The sequence below is a fragment of the Bacillus rossius genome, chromosome 6, assembly GCF_032445375.1.
Source record: "Bacillus rossius redtenbacheri isolate Brsri chromosome 6, Brsri_v3, whole genome shotgun sequence".
Taxonomy (NCBI): Eukaryota; Metazoa; Arthropoda; class Insecta; order Phasmatodea; family Bacillidae; genus Bacillus; species Bacillus rossius.
Genome location: NC_086334.1, coordinates 2,666,342 through 2,683,899, shown reverse-complemented (window position 1 = coordinate 2,683,899; position 17,558 = coordinate 2,666,342). Strand labels below are relative to the sequence as shown.

At 39.1% G+C, this 17,558-nt stretch overlaps 2 protein-coding genes across 2 annotated transcripts; both read right to left on the bottom strand.

Annotated features, from left to right (window-relative positions):
- Positions 1–780: 780 nt before the first annotated feature.
- LOC134533485 (uncharacterized) lies at positions 781–5,628 on the bottom strand. Its single transcript, XM_063371010.1, has 3 exons — positions 5,555–5,628; positions 3,184–3,566; positions 781–1,123 (listed from the first exon to the last, which is right to left on the bottom strand). The coding sequence occupies exons 1-3, from the start codon at positions 5,570–5,572 to the stop codon at positions 865–867; spliced, it is 660 nt and encodes a 219-aa protein (XP_063227080.1). The 5' UTR covers positions 5,573–5,628; the 3' UTR covers positions 781–864.
- A 6,602-nt stretch (positions 5,629–12,230) lies between these two features.
- Positions 12,231–16,765, bottom strand: LOC134533484 (uncharacterized). The gene is made up of 3 exons (XM_063371009.1): positions 16,675–16,765; positions 14,336–14,772; positions 12,231–12,570 (listed from the first exon to the last, which is right to left on the bottom strand). Exons 1-3 carry the CDS (start codon positions 16,690–16,692, stop codon positions 12,315–12,317), a joined length of 711 nt encoding a protein of 236 aa, XP_063227079.1. The 5' UTR covers positions 16,693–16,765; the 3' UTR covers positions 12,231–12,314.
- Between the last annotated feature and the right edge of the window lie 793 nt (positions 16,766–17,558).

The following is a 17,558-nucleotide window of genomic DNA, read 5'->3' as shown; positions in this document are numbered from 1 at the left end:
TAGGTTTATTTACAACAAATAAGAAACGCCTTTATCTTGCTGTAGCAATGTTAATATTTTTTGGATCGAAAAAATATTAATCGCCATGCCTCTAATTTACAATAAATTTTAATATGTTTAACTTATTTAAAGTTAAATAGTTTAGATTAAATTAAATTAAAACGTAAAATTTTAAGTTTAAATATTTTAAGCCTATCAAATAATTGACTATTTGCGACTAATAACTGACAAATAAGCGATAACGATGGTCAGACGACTACAAGCCGAATGCCGGCCGCATGGAAGGAAGGAAGGGTAGATCCTTCAGGCATCCAGCCCCGGGCGCGTGTCACTGCAGCAGTGACGAGGCCGGCGGGGCGCCCCCCCCCCCCCTGCTGCGAGGCTAAGCACACTCTCCCCTGCCACCTCTTCCCCTCTTCCTCTTGTCCCGCTCCTCTACTGACCACGGAGCAGGGAATTACTGAGTCAACTGCTACCCCCGCCCCTCGCTCACACGTGACACCGGCTGCTCGCTTCCCGGCGGGTGTATCACCTCCCCCCGGACCGCTCCCGGACAGCTCCCGGACAGCTCCCGGACAGCTCCCGGACAGCTCCCGGACAGCTCCCGGACAGCTCCCGGACAGCTCCCGGACAGCTCTTCCCGTCTCGCGAGTGTTCCCGAGGACCCGGCGACTACCTCCACCTCTAACATGCTTCACTCTTCGGGGCAGGAAGGGATAAATAAACCTCCGTGACAACAACTTAACTCTCGTACCTCTCGCCTTTAAATAAAACAAGAACTAGAATTCAGCACGTTTTAATAATTCCACCACGAGTACACATGAATTCTCTCTTTCTTCAAGTGGATATTGAGATCTTGTAATCTCAGAAGCAAGTAAAAGGAAGTGGAAAGCACACACGTCGGCCCTTGGCCTTGTATGTGATTGGCTGGAGCGACACCCCGGGGCGGGTCTCTGAAGGGCCGAGAGAGGGCGCCAGCAGGGAGACAGCAGGCTGGTAGGCGGCCTGGTAGGGCTGGTAGGCGGGCTGGTAGGCAGGCTGGTAGGCAGGCTGGTAGGCGGCAGGCGAGGACACGTGGTAGATGTACGGCACCCCGGGAGAGGCGACCACGCCAGGAGCAGACCTGCACATGCACGAACCAGACGTGGCAAGACTTCACGTCTCCCATGTGCGCACCAGCGAGCGTCAAACACTTGTTAATTTAGCTTTAAATTTAGATAGTATTGACCGAGGTCTTAAATAAGATCCCCAGTTGCCTATAACTTCTGTACACTTCGGAAATCTAACTGAATCTCTAGACAGTTTAGGAAGGGAAATGAGATAACCAACATGGATGTGGTGTTGCAATTAAAAATGTATAAAAAAAAAGTGTGTATGGAGATTATGATCCCAGATTGAACTTCTTCCAACTGCTGCGATAATATTACGATCATTACAAATATTTGTTTTTAGGAATTTCCCAATAAAGGCCTTGATCTTTATTAAAAACGCAACATTGGTTTAGCTAAACATAAAATACATAAGAAAATAACTACTTGATGTAGTAAGAAATTTTAAATATAATAGATTAATTGTAAACAACATAATTGAGATATGATTTGTATTTACGACTATATTTAAAGAAAAATACCAAAAGATAAGTTCATTATAACATAAATGATTACAGGACTATTTTATTCAAGAATGTAAGCAATTATCTAAATAATAATTTTAAAAAATATTTTTTTTGGAAAATTATGCAAACATTGTAGCTAATGAAAATTAGCTACACGAAGAAATTAATGAGTTAAGAAAGTTTCTATCAAGAAAGTATTATAGACCTGGATATGTTTTTATTGCATCTTACATAATGGAGAAGTGAGTGCCTTCCGATTCATCCTTGCACTATTCAGATCTTGCCAAACCCTATTCAGATTTGGCAGTCCCAGTGGATGTTTTAGTAAATTATTATCTATTAAAAAAATACCTATGTTTTATGGTACATTCGAAGTTCATGGAATACTTTGAATTATCCCCAGTTTATAAGTAGAAAAATCTGATGTATTCTTACTTGAATGTTACTATAGGCAATGTACAAATTTAATTTAGTGATATGACATGGAAGGAGCACAAGTTGTCTATTTTTTTAAGTAAACCCATGTTGTTGAACAAATAGTAACAGACGGGTTGTCTGTGCTGCGGCCCTGTGCTGGTGCCAGGAGGGTTGTCTGTGCTGCGGCCCTGTGCTGGTGCCAGGAGGGTTGTCTGTGCTGCGGCCCTGTGCTGGTGCCAGGAGGGTTGTCTGTGCTGCGGCCCTGTGCTGGTGCCAGGAGGGTTGTCTGTGACTGCGGCCCTGTGCTGGTGCCAGGAGGGTTGTCTGTGACTGCGGCCCTGTGCTGGTGCCAGGAGGGTTGTCTGTGCTGCGGCCCTGTGCTGGTGCCAGGAGGGTTGTCTGTGCTGTGGCCCTGTGCTGGTGCCAGGAGGGTTGTCTGTGACTGCGGCCCTGTGCTGGTGCCAGGAGGGTTGTCTGTGCTGCGGCCCTGTGCTGGTGCCAGGAGGGTTGTCTGTGACTGCGGCCCTGTGCTGGTGCCAGGAGGGTTGTCTGTGCTGCGGCCCTGTGCTGGTGCCAGGAGGGTTGTCTGTGACTGCGGCCCTGTGCTGGTGCCAGGAGGGTTGTCTGTGACTGCGGCCCTGTGCTGGTGCCAGGAGGGTTGTCTGTGCTGCGGCCCTGTGCTGGTGCCAGGAGGGTTGTCTGTGACTGCGGCCCTGTGCTGGTGCCAGGAGGGTTGTCTGTGCTGCGGCCCTGTGCTGGTGCCAGGAGGGTTGTCTGTGCTGCGGCCCTGTGCTGGTGCCAGGAGGGTTGTCTGTGCTGCGGCCCTGTGCTGGTGCCAGGAGGGTTGTCTGTGACTGCGGCCCTGTGCTGGTGCCAGGAGGGTTGTCTGTGACTGCGGCCCTGTGCTGGTGCCAGGAGGGTTGTCTGTGCTGCGGCCCTGTGCTGGTGCCAGGAGGGTTGTCTGTGACTGCGGCCCTGTGCTGGTGCCAGGAGGGTTGTCTGTGCTGCGGCCCTGTGCTGGTGCCAGGAGGGTTGTCTGTGACTGCGGCCCTGTGCTGGTGCCAGGAGGGTTGTCTGTGACTGCGGCCCTGTGCTGGTGCCAGGAGGGTTGTCTGTGCTGCGGCCCTGTGCTGGTGCCAGGAGGTACTCACGGCTTGGAGAGGAAGGAGAGGCTGGTCTGGTCTACGGCTGAGATGTACGGCAGCGAGGTCCTGCCGAAGACGTGGTGGAGGATATCTTCTGCGTACGGCCTCACGATGGGAATGACATGGGGCACGAGTTCTCCGAGTACCTCGGTCCAGAGTCCCCTAGCCTCCTTATCCCACATGTCGTAGTATAGCTTAGGCTGAGCGCTGGTGTCGTTGGCGCGGGTGCGGTTGGAGGCGGCCTCTACAGTCGCGTTCAGCTCCTCCGAGCCTATGTCCCTGGAAGCCTTGCTGAGAAGAGGCGCCAGCAGCCATGCCTGCTTCGGCTTCTTTACAGTGTCGGTCTTTTGTCCGGCCGCCATCACCAGCAACAGGGTGGCTGTGCTTACCTGGTGAAATCAAGCTACAGTTACTCATCTGCTATGGAGTGAATCCTTTCATTAGAATTGACATATTTAGTATTTCAACAGTAACCAATAACAATAATGCTGTCAGTTATATTAGAATTTTTTTTAAGAATCTAATACATTTCTGTCACGTACTTGTCATTAGACAGTAAAAACAAAAATATTAACGTTATTCCAATGTATAAATTTATCATCAATAATGATCTCTTACATTTGTTTATTTTGTTTTATATTACATATATTTAAAAATTCCAATTTAAAAAAAATACACACATATTTTTGACTGACGAATCTCATTTCAAAATATCATTTTTCAAAGTAAATTGGCATCTCAAAAATGAATTATAACATTCTTTTGGCCTTGGGAGTTGTATAACGTCTGTATTCGATGTAATAACAACCTTATACACTGTAACAGATTAATGATCACAATAGTTAACAGTTCAATAGGATTCATTAAATTTTTATAATTAGAAAGAAATATTATTCCTTAAGTAGAATTGCGCTATAATAGTTTTTGGATATATAATTCGCTCATTAGTTCGATACCTTCCAGATTGTATATTCGCGTGCAGGGTGGTTCTCGAGTACTCCTGACATTATCCACCTCCACTGTCCCTCCCTTTCAACTCAACTGGATAATGTCACAACCATGTCGCAAGGACAACCTGCATTGGTATCTCATGTCATCCATGCTGACCCTGGCTCAGGAACTAAATAAACAACGACTAACTGTCATGTAATTCTCATAACTCGTGTTGCTACTGTGTTGCTGTAGTTCTGACAGGTGAAGCTTTAAGGTCTGTTTGTTTGCTTGGTTAGTAGATACTCGTTTCAAATAACTCAAATTAATTGTCCTAAGGTTCATTATTTTTATTATAAAATAACTATACATACTTTATATAAAATATGTGTAGCCTCTAAGAGTAAAGGGATATTTCCACTTAATCTAATTAAAACGCTAGGATCAGGAAGTGTAGAAAGAAGCAATTACCCAGCTGCAGAATGTAAGCAATATAAACAAGACTAGGTGTGATGTCGGGATAATTCACTTGAGGATACGCCAAACAAATGAAAATTTAGGAATAAACTTTAAGTAGTATTAAAAAAGTTGCTTATTAATATACAACACGTTTGTTTCGACCATCATATGGAGCGCGCACAGCTGTCCGCCGCTCAGCCAGTCACCTGAGGTTGTATCATAAACTTGTCCACTTTCTGGCTCACTCACTCCACTCACTGCTGCAGCTGGTGCATGTGCAACTGGCATGTGGAGCTGCTACGGCAACACACATGCAGCTGCAGGTGCAGTGCTCGAGCGCCGGTTCTGGCGAACCTAAGTCTTTCACGTCACCTATGTAAATTTAGCGTTATTTGGTCGTATTTAAACTATGGAAATGTTTAGGTTTGTTCAACTGTTGTTTCTTTGATGCAGTTCGCTTATTGCAATATTTTTCCGATCTATAAAAAATGTTAGTAATTCAATTTTTAAAGTATATAATAAGTGTTTTTTAAATATACTTCAAACATTAAAATTATTCATATACAAAATTAGAAACTTATTTTAGATGCTTAAATTTGAATAAGTATAATTGGAGATGACACAAATTAGAACGTGAGATATTATTTATACCTCTGCCATAAGTTTTTGGATTTACCATTTTACTACTCCCAACTATTTAGTTCCCTTAACAGATAAATATCATTAATTTTTTGTAAAAGATTCTACTTAAAATTTTAATTACAAATTTAATTTGTAAAATAATATAATTTTTGATTTGGTATATTATTTTGAAACACAAATGAATATTACTATCAAACGGAAACTTCATGGCTGCAAAACAAAATTATTTCGCTTTATTTCACTAAAAAAACACATATTAGTTAAAAAAAAAAAAAAACAGTGCCAGCTTAACCTGAGAAGTACACATTTCTTTCAGGGATAAGTGCAAGTGCTCCTCAGTACTCACGAATAAGAGCTTCATCATTCTTGGCAGTGTTGTCACCGATGAGTCGACGACTGGACCACAGATGTCTAGTCTCTCGGCTCGCTCCAGTCTTATACTGGCCGCCAGGTTGTTGCTGCGGGTGGAGGCCCGATAAGAGACACGCAAACAAGACCATTAGCGGCGATAGCCGGGCACTCTGGCAGCCACCAGACAATAACAGCCCGAGTCCGCCTGGTATCTGAGGACATCAGTGTCTAATGCCTTCTGAGGGAAACATGCCATGCCTGCTGCCTTCTTCGAGGCCAAGCTATGATTTAAAACGTCCAGTTCTTACCCTCTATTACTCGACTGTCTATAATTTCACAAACAATAACATTGCCTAAAGCTTCCGTGGTTTCATTACATTAAACTGTAAATTTTAAAACGGATTCACATACAGTGATAGATTTCAAATTAAATTCAAGAGAATTTTTGTCACTCATGTTATTAACTACGTTTTTTTTGTTCCGATGTGTGTTGTTTTATCCATTTCAAATAAATAAAACGGATGTTACCGAATTATCAACATTGGTTCAGTGATTTACGAGATCAATAAAGAATAATTTTAAAAGAAAGACCACACTACCAGTTCAATATCATACATGTAGCAGTTGGCAGACTGTACTTGTAGTTATTAAAATACGCTCACCCCTAGGACATCTGGGGAGATGCTGACAGTAGATTATTATCCCACCCTTCACCACTGTGATTTGTGCATTATCTAACACAAGCTTGTGGTGAAAACGTTTCTTCAATTTACCAATTACTGTACATGATTAAAGGATTTGAATCCCCTTCCATTGTAAATCGTCCATACTTTCTACAATTTTAACGTTTAATAACTGTCCAATATTTGTTATCAAAGGACATACTTATATTCTCCCACTCTACAATGCCTTGTTCCAATCTGATATTTTTCAACAGGATCGAGCGCATAATAGTTTTTCGCTTGAGCGACTACAATTGTTATAATTATTTCTCTATTATGATAGTAAATGCCTATAGCGATACTCCTTTATCACATTCATATGTATTATGGATCGCATATCACTGGGTAAAACATTGTAACTCGCACAACGACATAGTTATAATTCCTGGAAGGACGACTAGAGTGAAACACAGTGGACATCATCCAAGACAGGAAGTTCTGACACATACCTTCCTCTTTCTAAATTCATCATAAGACGATTAAATTGAGTGAATATACTAGGATTTTGACTGCATTTGAGCTGTAATTCAAGAAAATTACCCGGTTTTCTACATATAGATTTATATGACAAGAATAATATATATGAGAAAAAAATTACAATTTAAATAACTTGGACCTTCCTCAAAAAGTAATTGTTGGAACTCCATTCACGATTAAATTTTTTCTTTCATTATCTCTGCTAATCATGTCTTACCAAATCTATTATCTTATATAATATCTCTTTAAATATTTTATCGTGAATACAATTCAGTCTCTTATTCATCATCCCCAGCACTATAAAAATATACTTTTTATTAATTACCAGTAATAGAACCAATTAAATATAAATTATTTAAAAAAATGTTAAGCAACTAAGCCTATTGAAATATTTTGTCATAATAATGGTAATTCAATTACCTTTGACTACTTTAATCATTTATTATAATCTGCTCATAAAACATTACTCTTAAGAAAGTACTTAAGTACTAATGTGAGAATAGTTTATGTGTTTGGTTTTTTTTCATGTTTTAATTAATTTTGCTGGTTATAATGCAAATATGATTTTTTATATAAGCGAATACCAGTAAACAGCACATAGTTACACCATTTCAACATAAACGTTAGCGTGGCAAGGCACTGCACGCAAAGTTTGTCAACCCTGAATTCAAAATACAATACAAATTACAGGGCATTTAAAAATACAGGTTGTTCATAATCCTTAACTAAAATATTTAAGTAGGCTTATGATAATTGAGGAAGACCACAAATACACCACAAAAAACCGAGCTAAACTTATAAAGTAATTCAACTTTGTAATTTAGGTATCGAAGAGATGTAACTGCACAATTAAAAAAAAAACAATGAAAAATCACCTACATGTACAAGCATAGTGATTTATGGTGCAAATTTCTCTACGAAACGAACAATTTTTTTTAATATCTCCCCCCCCCCCCTTATGTTTTTAAAAATATTAAACAGGGCTGAGCCCGTAATTTTGTTAATTTTTAATTTGCAGATATATTACTGTTTTAAGCTGTCTTGGTAGACGTTTGACGAAAGAAATAACTACGCACATCTTGTTGCAACTGCAAACGATAAATTATAAAATTGGAGCTGTGTGTCAAGCAATTGGGTAAGGGGGGGGAAAGGTTTTATCGATGACGAACAGTAGAGACCTCTGTTAATCATCTGAATTGTATCATTCTTATTTGAAGGGGCAAATTTGTATTCTGTTCCTCGTGCTATAAACACATAATTTTAAAAACAATTTCGTTCTTGAATATTGTGTTTTGTAAAAATATATATATGTATTCAAAATTAAACTATTTGTGAACCCTTTTGAAGTAATACTTATTTAGGCACGTTATCAAAAATATTTTAAAAGTAAATTTTTACAACGCGCGCAAAGCTTGCAATATAAATTTACAGGACGAAAAAGCTACAGACAAATAATAAATTTTAATGTACTTTCAAATTATAAACTTTAGTTGTTGATGTTGTATACTGGTCCATATAATTAAAAACATTTAATTATTCGGTATATTAGTGATATAAATTGTGTTAACAATTTCAAGTGTATTTAAAAGGGTGAGGTTATTTCCTGGTATGTATGATTTATTTGCAATATGTATTATTACATTATTATTTTAAAAAATTAAAAAAGAAATACATTCAACATAATTATTTATTATAATTAATTAAAATTTACAAACCATAATTATAGTACTAAATTACATAATTAATTTTATACACGTGTTTAAATTAATATTGAATAAGGAGTATTTAATAAAAAATTAATTAGATTAAATTTATACTTTACCAACCCAGTTTTTTATTAATGAATTGCATGGAGAATAAAGTCAGTTATTACACGCTTTATATTAGCTACACCTGTATGTTTGTTTGTTTTTTGTATGTTTGTAACCGACTCCTTTGGGTGCGATTTTGACCCACTTTAAACGGCCAGATTCAAACTTTGTAGATTTATCGAGGACCGATGACAATACACTAATTTGATAAGATTAATCCATTATTCAATTTTCAAAATAAGATTTTTGTCAATTTATGTCATTTTACAATATTTAGTAGGCTTTGTTTATATCGCGCCAAACACAAACTTGAAGAAAAGAGTTCGCACATTGTAAAGAAAACCATTTCGCTCATGTGCGAACTCTTTTCTTTCAGTTTGTCTTTGACGCGATATAAAAAAAGTGTACGAAATATTGTGACATTTAATTAAATGAAAAATGAGAGTAGGTTATGATTATTGTGAACAATATACTTTCTTGAAGAGAATATTATCTATATTTGTAAAAATATGAAGAAAAAAACTGAAATAAGGGCTTTAAATGTTGTTTCTTTCGTTAAATAGAGAAACACAATTACGTCTTTGTTTCATTTTACCAATTAACCAAGAGTTAAAAATTATTATAAAACAAAATTTTCTGCAAATATTTTACGAAACATGGAAAAATTGAAGTTTGATTTTGCTGTGAAACCAACAGCAGATGGGAAATCAAACACCATATTCATAACCTCAAATACTACAACTGATGGGCAGATTTTTGAAATTCCACTCTAACACCAACCTGCGAATCTACACCAAGCAGTTACAAATACTCCAAACTATGCCAAGGTCAGTAAATCACTTTAATAGTAAAGTCATGTAATAAATGAAAATTTGAGCCACATCTAGGGACACTTCTGAGATAAAACAATATTTATCGAATTATTTTAACTGCAGCTAATATCTATTCAAAATCTACTTTAATGGTAAATTGATGTAATAACTACAAGTTTTTTTTAATTGTTATTAAATTTCTTTCATACTTCGATAAAGAAGTATCACTTTAAATTATAAATAAACCAAACTGAAAAGTAGAAAATAAATAATAGTTTAAAAAACTAAAAGACAAGCTTTATATAGAAAACCAAACTAAAAAGATAAAATAGAAAATAAATTTTAATAAATTTTAATTAAGAATAGTGTAATTAATTTTATAAATATAAATTTATAGTAGTGTATATAAGAAAAAAAGTATTTTATTTAAAAACAAAAGCGTGGGGTACTTTTTAAGATACTATCGAAATAATAATCCTTCTACTCATATATGTCAATAAAATATTTATTACTATTGACACCATGCACCCTACACTTTTTTTTAAAATAAAATACTTTTTTTCTATATACGCTATTATAAATTTATATTTATAAAAAAATTACACTATTCTTAATTCAAATTTAATAAAATTTATTTTCTACTTTTTAGTTTGGTTTTCTATATAAAGCGTGTCTTTTAGTTTTTTAAACTATTATTTTATCTACTTTTTAGATGGTTTATTTATAATTTAATTCAGGCCAAGTAAGTATAACTTCTAATGCTCTTACGTAAGTTCACCCACCAAATATTATTAATTAATTATATTTTTTTAAGAACTTGCTTGCTCTTCATGTGCCTGTTCGTTCGCAGTCCTACACTTTGACGCGCTTTACATCGCCATTCTCACGTTCAGCCTATTATTTTGGTCGTTTCATACACAAATTACCAAGAACTGTACATTTTATATTCCGTGTGATGCCGAGGATAAGTATTGTGTGTGTGGTACACAGTGCACCAGTAGCTATTCGAGCGTGGGACATACTTGAGGCGAGCGGGGGGAGAGGGGACCAACTTTCCTCTCTACACTCCGCTTGAACGTTCAGCGGGAGTCTCGGACAACTGGAGGGAAGTGGAGAGAACTGGAGAGAACTGGAGATAACTGGAGAGAACTGGAGAGAACTGGAACCATTAAGAAAATGAGCAATTCGTCAGGGGCCAGCTGAGGCAACTCGCCCGACAGCCGAGCAGCGCGGGTTGCAGGGGTGTCCCCTGTTCCTGGAGCCTCGCCGACATTAGCTAAGCTCACCTTCGTTCAGCCAGGGAACCCGCCACAGTGGCTCCCCTTCCCTATCCCTGGGTGACTAACATCTCCGCTTGCTTACATTTCCCAAGTTTATATTCCCTTAGCATATACTATGTTCCAGGAAAAAAAATTATTATACAATAAAATATGAATCATTATATAGGTAAGTTTACCCAACGCTTACTAAGTAAATATTTTAATATTCTTTTCTCTCCAGTGCATAATGATAGTCTTATACCAGCTCCATTTGAATTATATTTAGCAGTTTTACTGCAAACTATCATTAATATTGTTTGTGGATTACTGTAAAATTTATAGCCCTCATCTGATTGATAGAATTGAAAAACTATATTTTTTAAGTTATCTTAAAGTAATAATTGAAAAACTATATTTTTTAAGTTATCTTAAAGTAATAATTGAAAAACTATATTTTTTAAGTTATCTTAAAGTAATAATAATAATGTAAAAATCAAATACTTTAACCAATAAATAATTAACTAAATTTTCCAAAAGCTTATCTAATGTTTTCACATCATTAATGCAAAATGATTTCTATGTCAACAATATTTTATAATTTCCTTATTTTGTGCAGCCATAAACTTATATCATTGTGGGTAATTAAAAAGTTTTCGAGTTGTATTAATTTCTAAATAATTGTACGGAGAGTTATAAAAAATGAGAAACACAAACATTTCCTACGGATCAGGTAGTGTAATGAACACACACTATTCCAACCGAGACAGAATACTCCTGCTCTAACTAAAACAATACATTTTATTTAATAAGTTATCTAGAAATGTTTTAGGTATATTTCAAATAAATACAACCTATTTTAACCGTTTTCATGGAGTGACTTTCAGAAAATTTTTATTTAGTTTTTCTTTCATGGTCAATAGCGACCCCCAGCATCGAGACCAGGGCGCGTGTCACTGCAGTAGTGACGAGGCCGGCGGAGCGCCCCCCCCCCCCCTTGCTGCGAGGCTGAGCACACTCTCCCCTGCCGACCCTTCCCCTCTTCCTCTTGTCGCGCTCCTCTACTGAGCACGGAGCAGTGAAATACTGAGTAAACTGTTACCCCCGCCCCTCGCTCACACGTGACACCGGCTGCTCGCTTCCCGGCGGGTGTATCACCTCCGCCCGGACCGCTCCCGGACAGCTCCCGGACAGCTCCCGGACAGCTCCCGGACAGCTCCCGGACAGCTCCCGGACAGCTACCGGTCAGCTCCCGGACAGCTCCCGGACAGCTACCGGACAGCTACCGGACAGCTCCCGGACAGCTACCGGACAGCTACCGGACAGCTCCCGGACAGCTCCCGGACAGCTACCGGACAGCTACCGGACAGCTCCCGGACAGCTCCCGGACAGCTACCGGACAGCTCCCGGACAGCTCCCGGACAGCTACCGGACAGCTCCCGAACAGCTCTTCCCGTCTCGCCAGTGTTCCCGAGGACCCGGCTACTACCTCCACCTCTAACATGCTTCACTCTTTGCGGCAGGAAGGGATAAATAAACCTCGGTGACAACAACTTAACTCTCGTACCTCTCGCCTTTAAATAAAACAACAACTAGAATTCAGCACGTTTTAATAATTCCACCACAAGTACACATGAACTCTCGCTTTCTTCAAGTGGATATTGAGATCTTGTAATCTCAGAAGCAAGTAAAAGGAAGTGGAAAGCACACACGTCGGCCCTTGGCCTTGTATGTGATTGGCTGGAGCGACATCCCGGGGCGGGTCTCTGAAGGGCCGAGATAGGGCGCCAGCAGGGAGACAGCAGGCTGGTAGGCAGGCTGGTAGGCAGGCTGGTAGGGCTGGTAGGGCTGGTAGGCGGGCTGGTAGGCGGCAGGCGATGACTCGTGGTAGATGTACGGCACCCCGGGAGAGGCGACCACGCCAGGAGCAGACCTGCACATGCACGAACCAGACGTGGCAAGATTTCACGTCTCCCATGTGCGCACCAGCGAGCGTCAAACACTTGTTAATTTAGCTTTAAATTTAGTTAGGTGGATTTTGAGCACAAGGCTTTAGCTGATGTTTAGCAAATGTCTCTTTCTGCAGTCATCCTTGTGAATAAATTTTAAAAAAATAAATTTAAAAAAATGGTTTTTAAAATCTTAAATATGATCTACAGTTGCCCATAACCTCTGTACATTTGGAAATCTAATTGAATCTCTAGACAGTGTATGAAGGGTAATGAGATACCAAAATGGATGTGGTATTGCAACTAAATAATCTATGAAAATCAATCAACTGTATTTATAATATTATGCATGATTCCATTTTGAACTTCTTCCAACTGCTCCGGTAATATATCGATCGAACCCGATTATTTTACAAGCGAATTTCACACTAAAAGACTTAGTCTCTATCAAAAATTGAACATTGTTTTAGCTATACATCAAACAAAAAAAAATTCGTGTTAGTGAGGAATTTTAGATAAAAATAAAATTATTATAAACGACATTATTTGGATTTGATTTGGATTATCGACTATTTTTAAACAAATATACCACAAAATCAGTTCATTAGAACATCACTGGATAGAGGACTATATAATTCAAGAATGCAAACTATTATCTCATAAATGGTGTAAATAATTAAAAAAAATTTGGAAATTTATGCAAACACTGTAGATAATGAAAATTTTCTAAATGAAGAAATTAATGATATTAGAAAGATTATATCAAGTAAGTATTTTAGACCTGGATATATTCTTATTGCATCTTACACAATGGAGAAGTGAGTGCCTTCCAATGCTTCCTTGCACTATTCAGATCTTCGCAGTTCCCAGTAGATGGTTTAGGATATTACCTATGTTTTATGGAGCATTCATAGTTCATAGAATGCTTATAATTCTCCCCAGTTTATAAGAATAATAATCTGATGTATTCTTACTTAAACGTAACTATAGACTACACACAAATTTAATTTAGTAATATGACATGGAAGGAGCACATAATGTATCTTTTTAAAGTAGACCCATATTGTTGAACAATTATTTTCAAGAGCATATCGTAACGAATTTCAGAAAACATAAACGGTTTAGAAAACCAAATTATATCCTATAAAAATTATGGAACCTCCTGACTGTGTGTGAGCTATTATATGACAAAAAAAGAGCAGTTTCAGCGCTTGCTAAAAAAGCGATCCTATACAGGTATGCTAACGGCACTTCCTAGAAACCCACATCTGGATCAGCCACACTCGACCAGGAACATGGCTAGAGGTGGGTTGTCTGTGATGTGGCCCTGTGCTGGTGTAAGAAGGGTTGTCTGTGACTGTGGCCCTGTGCTGGTAGATGGTGGGTTGTCTGTGCTGGTGTAAGAAGGGTTGTCTGTGACTGTGGCCCTGTGCTGGTGTCAGGTGGGTTGTCTGTGCTGATGCCAGGCAGGTTGTCTGTGACTGTGGCCCTGTGCTGGTGTCAGGTGGGTTGTCTGTGCTGGTGCCAGGCAGGTTGTCTGTGACTGTGGCCCTGTGCTGGTGTCAGGCGGGTTGTCTGTGCTGGTGCCAGGCAGGTTGTCTGTGACTGTGGCCCTGTGCTGGTGTCAGGTGGGTTGTCTGTGCTGGTGCCAGGCAGGTTGTCTGTGACTGTGGCCCTGTGCTGGTGTCAGGCGGGTTGTCTGTGCTGGTGTCAGGTGGGTTGTCTGTGCTGGTGCCAGGAGGTACTCACGGCTTGGCGAGGTAGGAGATACCGCCCTGCTCTGCGGTGACGATGAAGGGCAGCAAGGACATGAGGTCCTGTCCCGCGCCGGGAGACTGCAGCGCCAGGGCGTCCCTGCCGAAGATACGGTTGTAGAGATCCTTTACAGCCGGCACTACTAAGGGGATGGCTTGGGGGAGGAGTGATCCAATGACCGACAGGGCTGATCTCGCCTGCGGGTCCGAGTTGTAGAGGTCATCTTCTAAGAAGGAATGCTTAGGCTGAGCGCTGGTGTCGTTGGCTCGGGTGCGGTTGGAGGCCTCTACAGTCGTGTTCAGCTCCTCCGAGCCTATGTCCCTGGAAACCTTGCTGAGAAGATACTCCATCGGCAATATCCGCTTCGGCTTCTTTGCAGTGTCGGTCTTTTGTCCGGCCGCCATCACCAGCAACAGGGTGACAGTGCTTACCTGAAGAAAACAAGCTACTGTTACTTCTCTGCTATGGAGTAAATTCCGTTCATTAGAATTGACATCTTAAATATTTCAACATTAACTGATAACAATAATGCTGTAAGTTATATTATAATATTTTTAAGAATCTAATACCTTTCTGTCCCATACTTGTCATTAGACGGTAAATACAAAAATAAAAACGTCATTGTAATGCATAAAACTAGTATCAATAATGATGTCATACATTTGTTTATTTTATTTTATACAATAAATTTTTAGAATTTCCGAATTTTATAAAGAACACATAAATGTTTCAGACTCTCGAATTTCATTTCAAATTACCATTTTTTCAAAGTAAAGTGGCCTCTTAAATTGAATTATAATATCCTTTGTCTTTGGGAGTTGTAAAACGTTCTGTATTCGATGTAATAACAACCTTACACACTGTAGCAGATTAACGATCACAACAGTTAACACAGTTCAATAATATAAATTTAATTTGGTACATTTAAAAAATATATTATTTCTTCTATAATTTGCACTATAATTGTTCTTATATCTATATGTTTGGCTCATTAGGTCGCTACCTTCCAGATTGTATATTCGCGTGCAGGGTGTTTCTCGAGGTACTCCTGGCAGTATTCACCTTCACTGTCCCTGCCTTTCATCTTAACTGGATAATGTCACAACCATGTCGGAAGGACAACCTGAATCGGTATCTCATGTCATCCATGCTGACCCTGGCTCAGGAAGTAATTGAAAAACAAGTAGCTGTCATGTAATGAACATATCTCGTGTTGCTTCTGTGTTGCTGTAGTTCTGACAGGAGAAGCTTTAAGATGTGTTTGTTTGCTTGGTTAGAAGATACTCAGTTCAAATAACCCAAATAGTTTTCCTATGGTTCCTAATTAACACGCTATGATCAGGAAGTGTAGAAAGAAAGAACCCAGCTGTAGAACGTAGGCAATATAAACAAGACTAAGAGAGACGTCGGGACAACTCCACGCCAAACAAAAGAAAATTTTGGAATAAACTTAATGTAGTGTTAAAGATGGATCTTAATAATATACAACACGTTTGTTTCGACCATAGGATGGAGCGCGCACAGCTGTCCGCCACTCAGCCAGTCATCTGAGTTTGTTTCATAAACTCATCCACTTTCTGGCTCACTCACTCCTCTCACTGCCGCAGCTGGTGCATGTGCAACTGGCATGTGGAGCTGCTACGGCAACACACATGCAGCTGCAGGTGCAGTGCTCGAGCGCCGGTTCTGGCAAACCTAAGTCTTTCACGTCACCTATGAAAATTTAGTGTTATTTGGTCGTATTTAAACTAGGGCAATGATTAGGTTTGTTCAACTGTTGCTTCTTTGATGTAGTTCGCTTATTGCAATTTTTTCCGATCTATAAAAATAATATGTTAGTAAATCAATTTTTGAAGTATATAATAAGTTTTTTTAATATACGTCCTACATTAAAATTATTCATATACAAAATTAGAAACTTAATTTAGGTGCATAAATCTTGAATAATAGTATTGGTGATGACACAAATTAGAACGTTAGATATTTATGTATATCTCTGCCATAAGTTTTCGTATTTACCATTTTACTACTCCCAAATATTTAGTTGCCTTAACAGACCAATATAATTTTTTGTATAAGATTCTCCTTGAATTTTATATTACAAATTTTATTTGTATAAAATTTGAATATTTGATTTGATATGTTTTTTTTGATACCCAAAAAAAGTTAGTTTTAAACGGAAACTTCATGACTTCAAAACAAAATTAAATATTTTTATTTCACTTAATGAAGCCAAATTACAGATAAGATTTTCAGTGCCAGCTTGACCTGAAAAGAACATATTTCTTTCAAGATATCTCTCTTTAGTTGCAAGAGTGCTCCTCAGTACTCACGAATAAGATCTTCATCATTCTTGGCAGTGTTGTCACCGAGGAGTCGACGACTGGACCACAGATGTCTAGTCTCTCGGCTCGCTCCAGTCTTATACTGGCCGCCAGGTTGTTGCTGCGGGTGGAGGCCCGATAAGAGACACGCAAACACGACCATTAGCGGCGATAGCCGGGCACTCTGGCGGCCACCAGACAATAACAGCCCGAGTCCGCCTGGTATCTGAGTACATTAATGTCTGATACCTTCTGAGGGAAACATTCCATTCCACGCCTGCTGCCTTCTTCGAGGCCAAGCTACGATCTTACACATACAGTTCTTCCCCTCTATGATTCGACTGGAATAAACTATTCATATGAAAACTGAACCACATACAGTGATAGATTCCGAGTTAAGTTTAAGAGAATTTGCCTCACCCATGTCATTGACTACGTTTTTTTTTTGTTCCGATGTGTGTTTATTTATTTAGTGCAAATAAATAAAACGGATGTTACCAACATATTAACATTGGTTCAGTGATTTACGAGCTCAATAAAGAAGAATTGTAAAAGGAAAGACCACACTACCGGTTCAAAATCTTCCATGTAGCAGTTGCCAGACTGTATGTATTTGTAGTTATTAAAGTACACTCACCCTACGTACATCAGGGGAGATGCTGACAGTGGATTACTATCCCACCCTTCACCACTGTGATCTGTGCGATATCATACACGACAAGCTGGTGGTGAAAATTTCCCTTCAATTTAATCATTAATGTACATTATTTAAGGATTTAAATCCATTACAATTGTGAATCTACGATTCTTTATACAATTTTTAACGTTTTACAATTTTCCCATGATAGCGATCCATGGACATACTTAATTTATCCCCGCTCCACAGTGCCTTG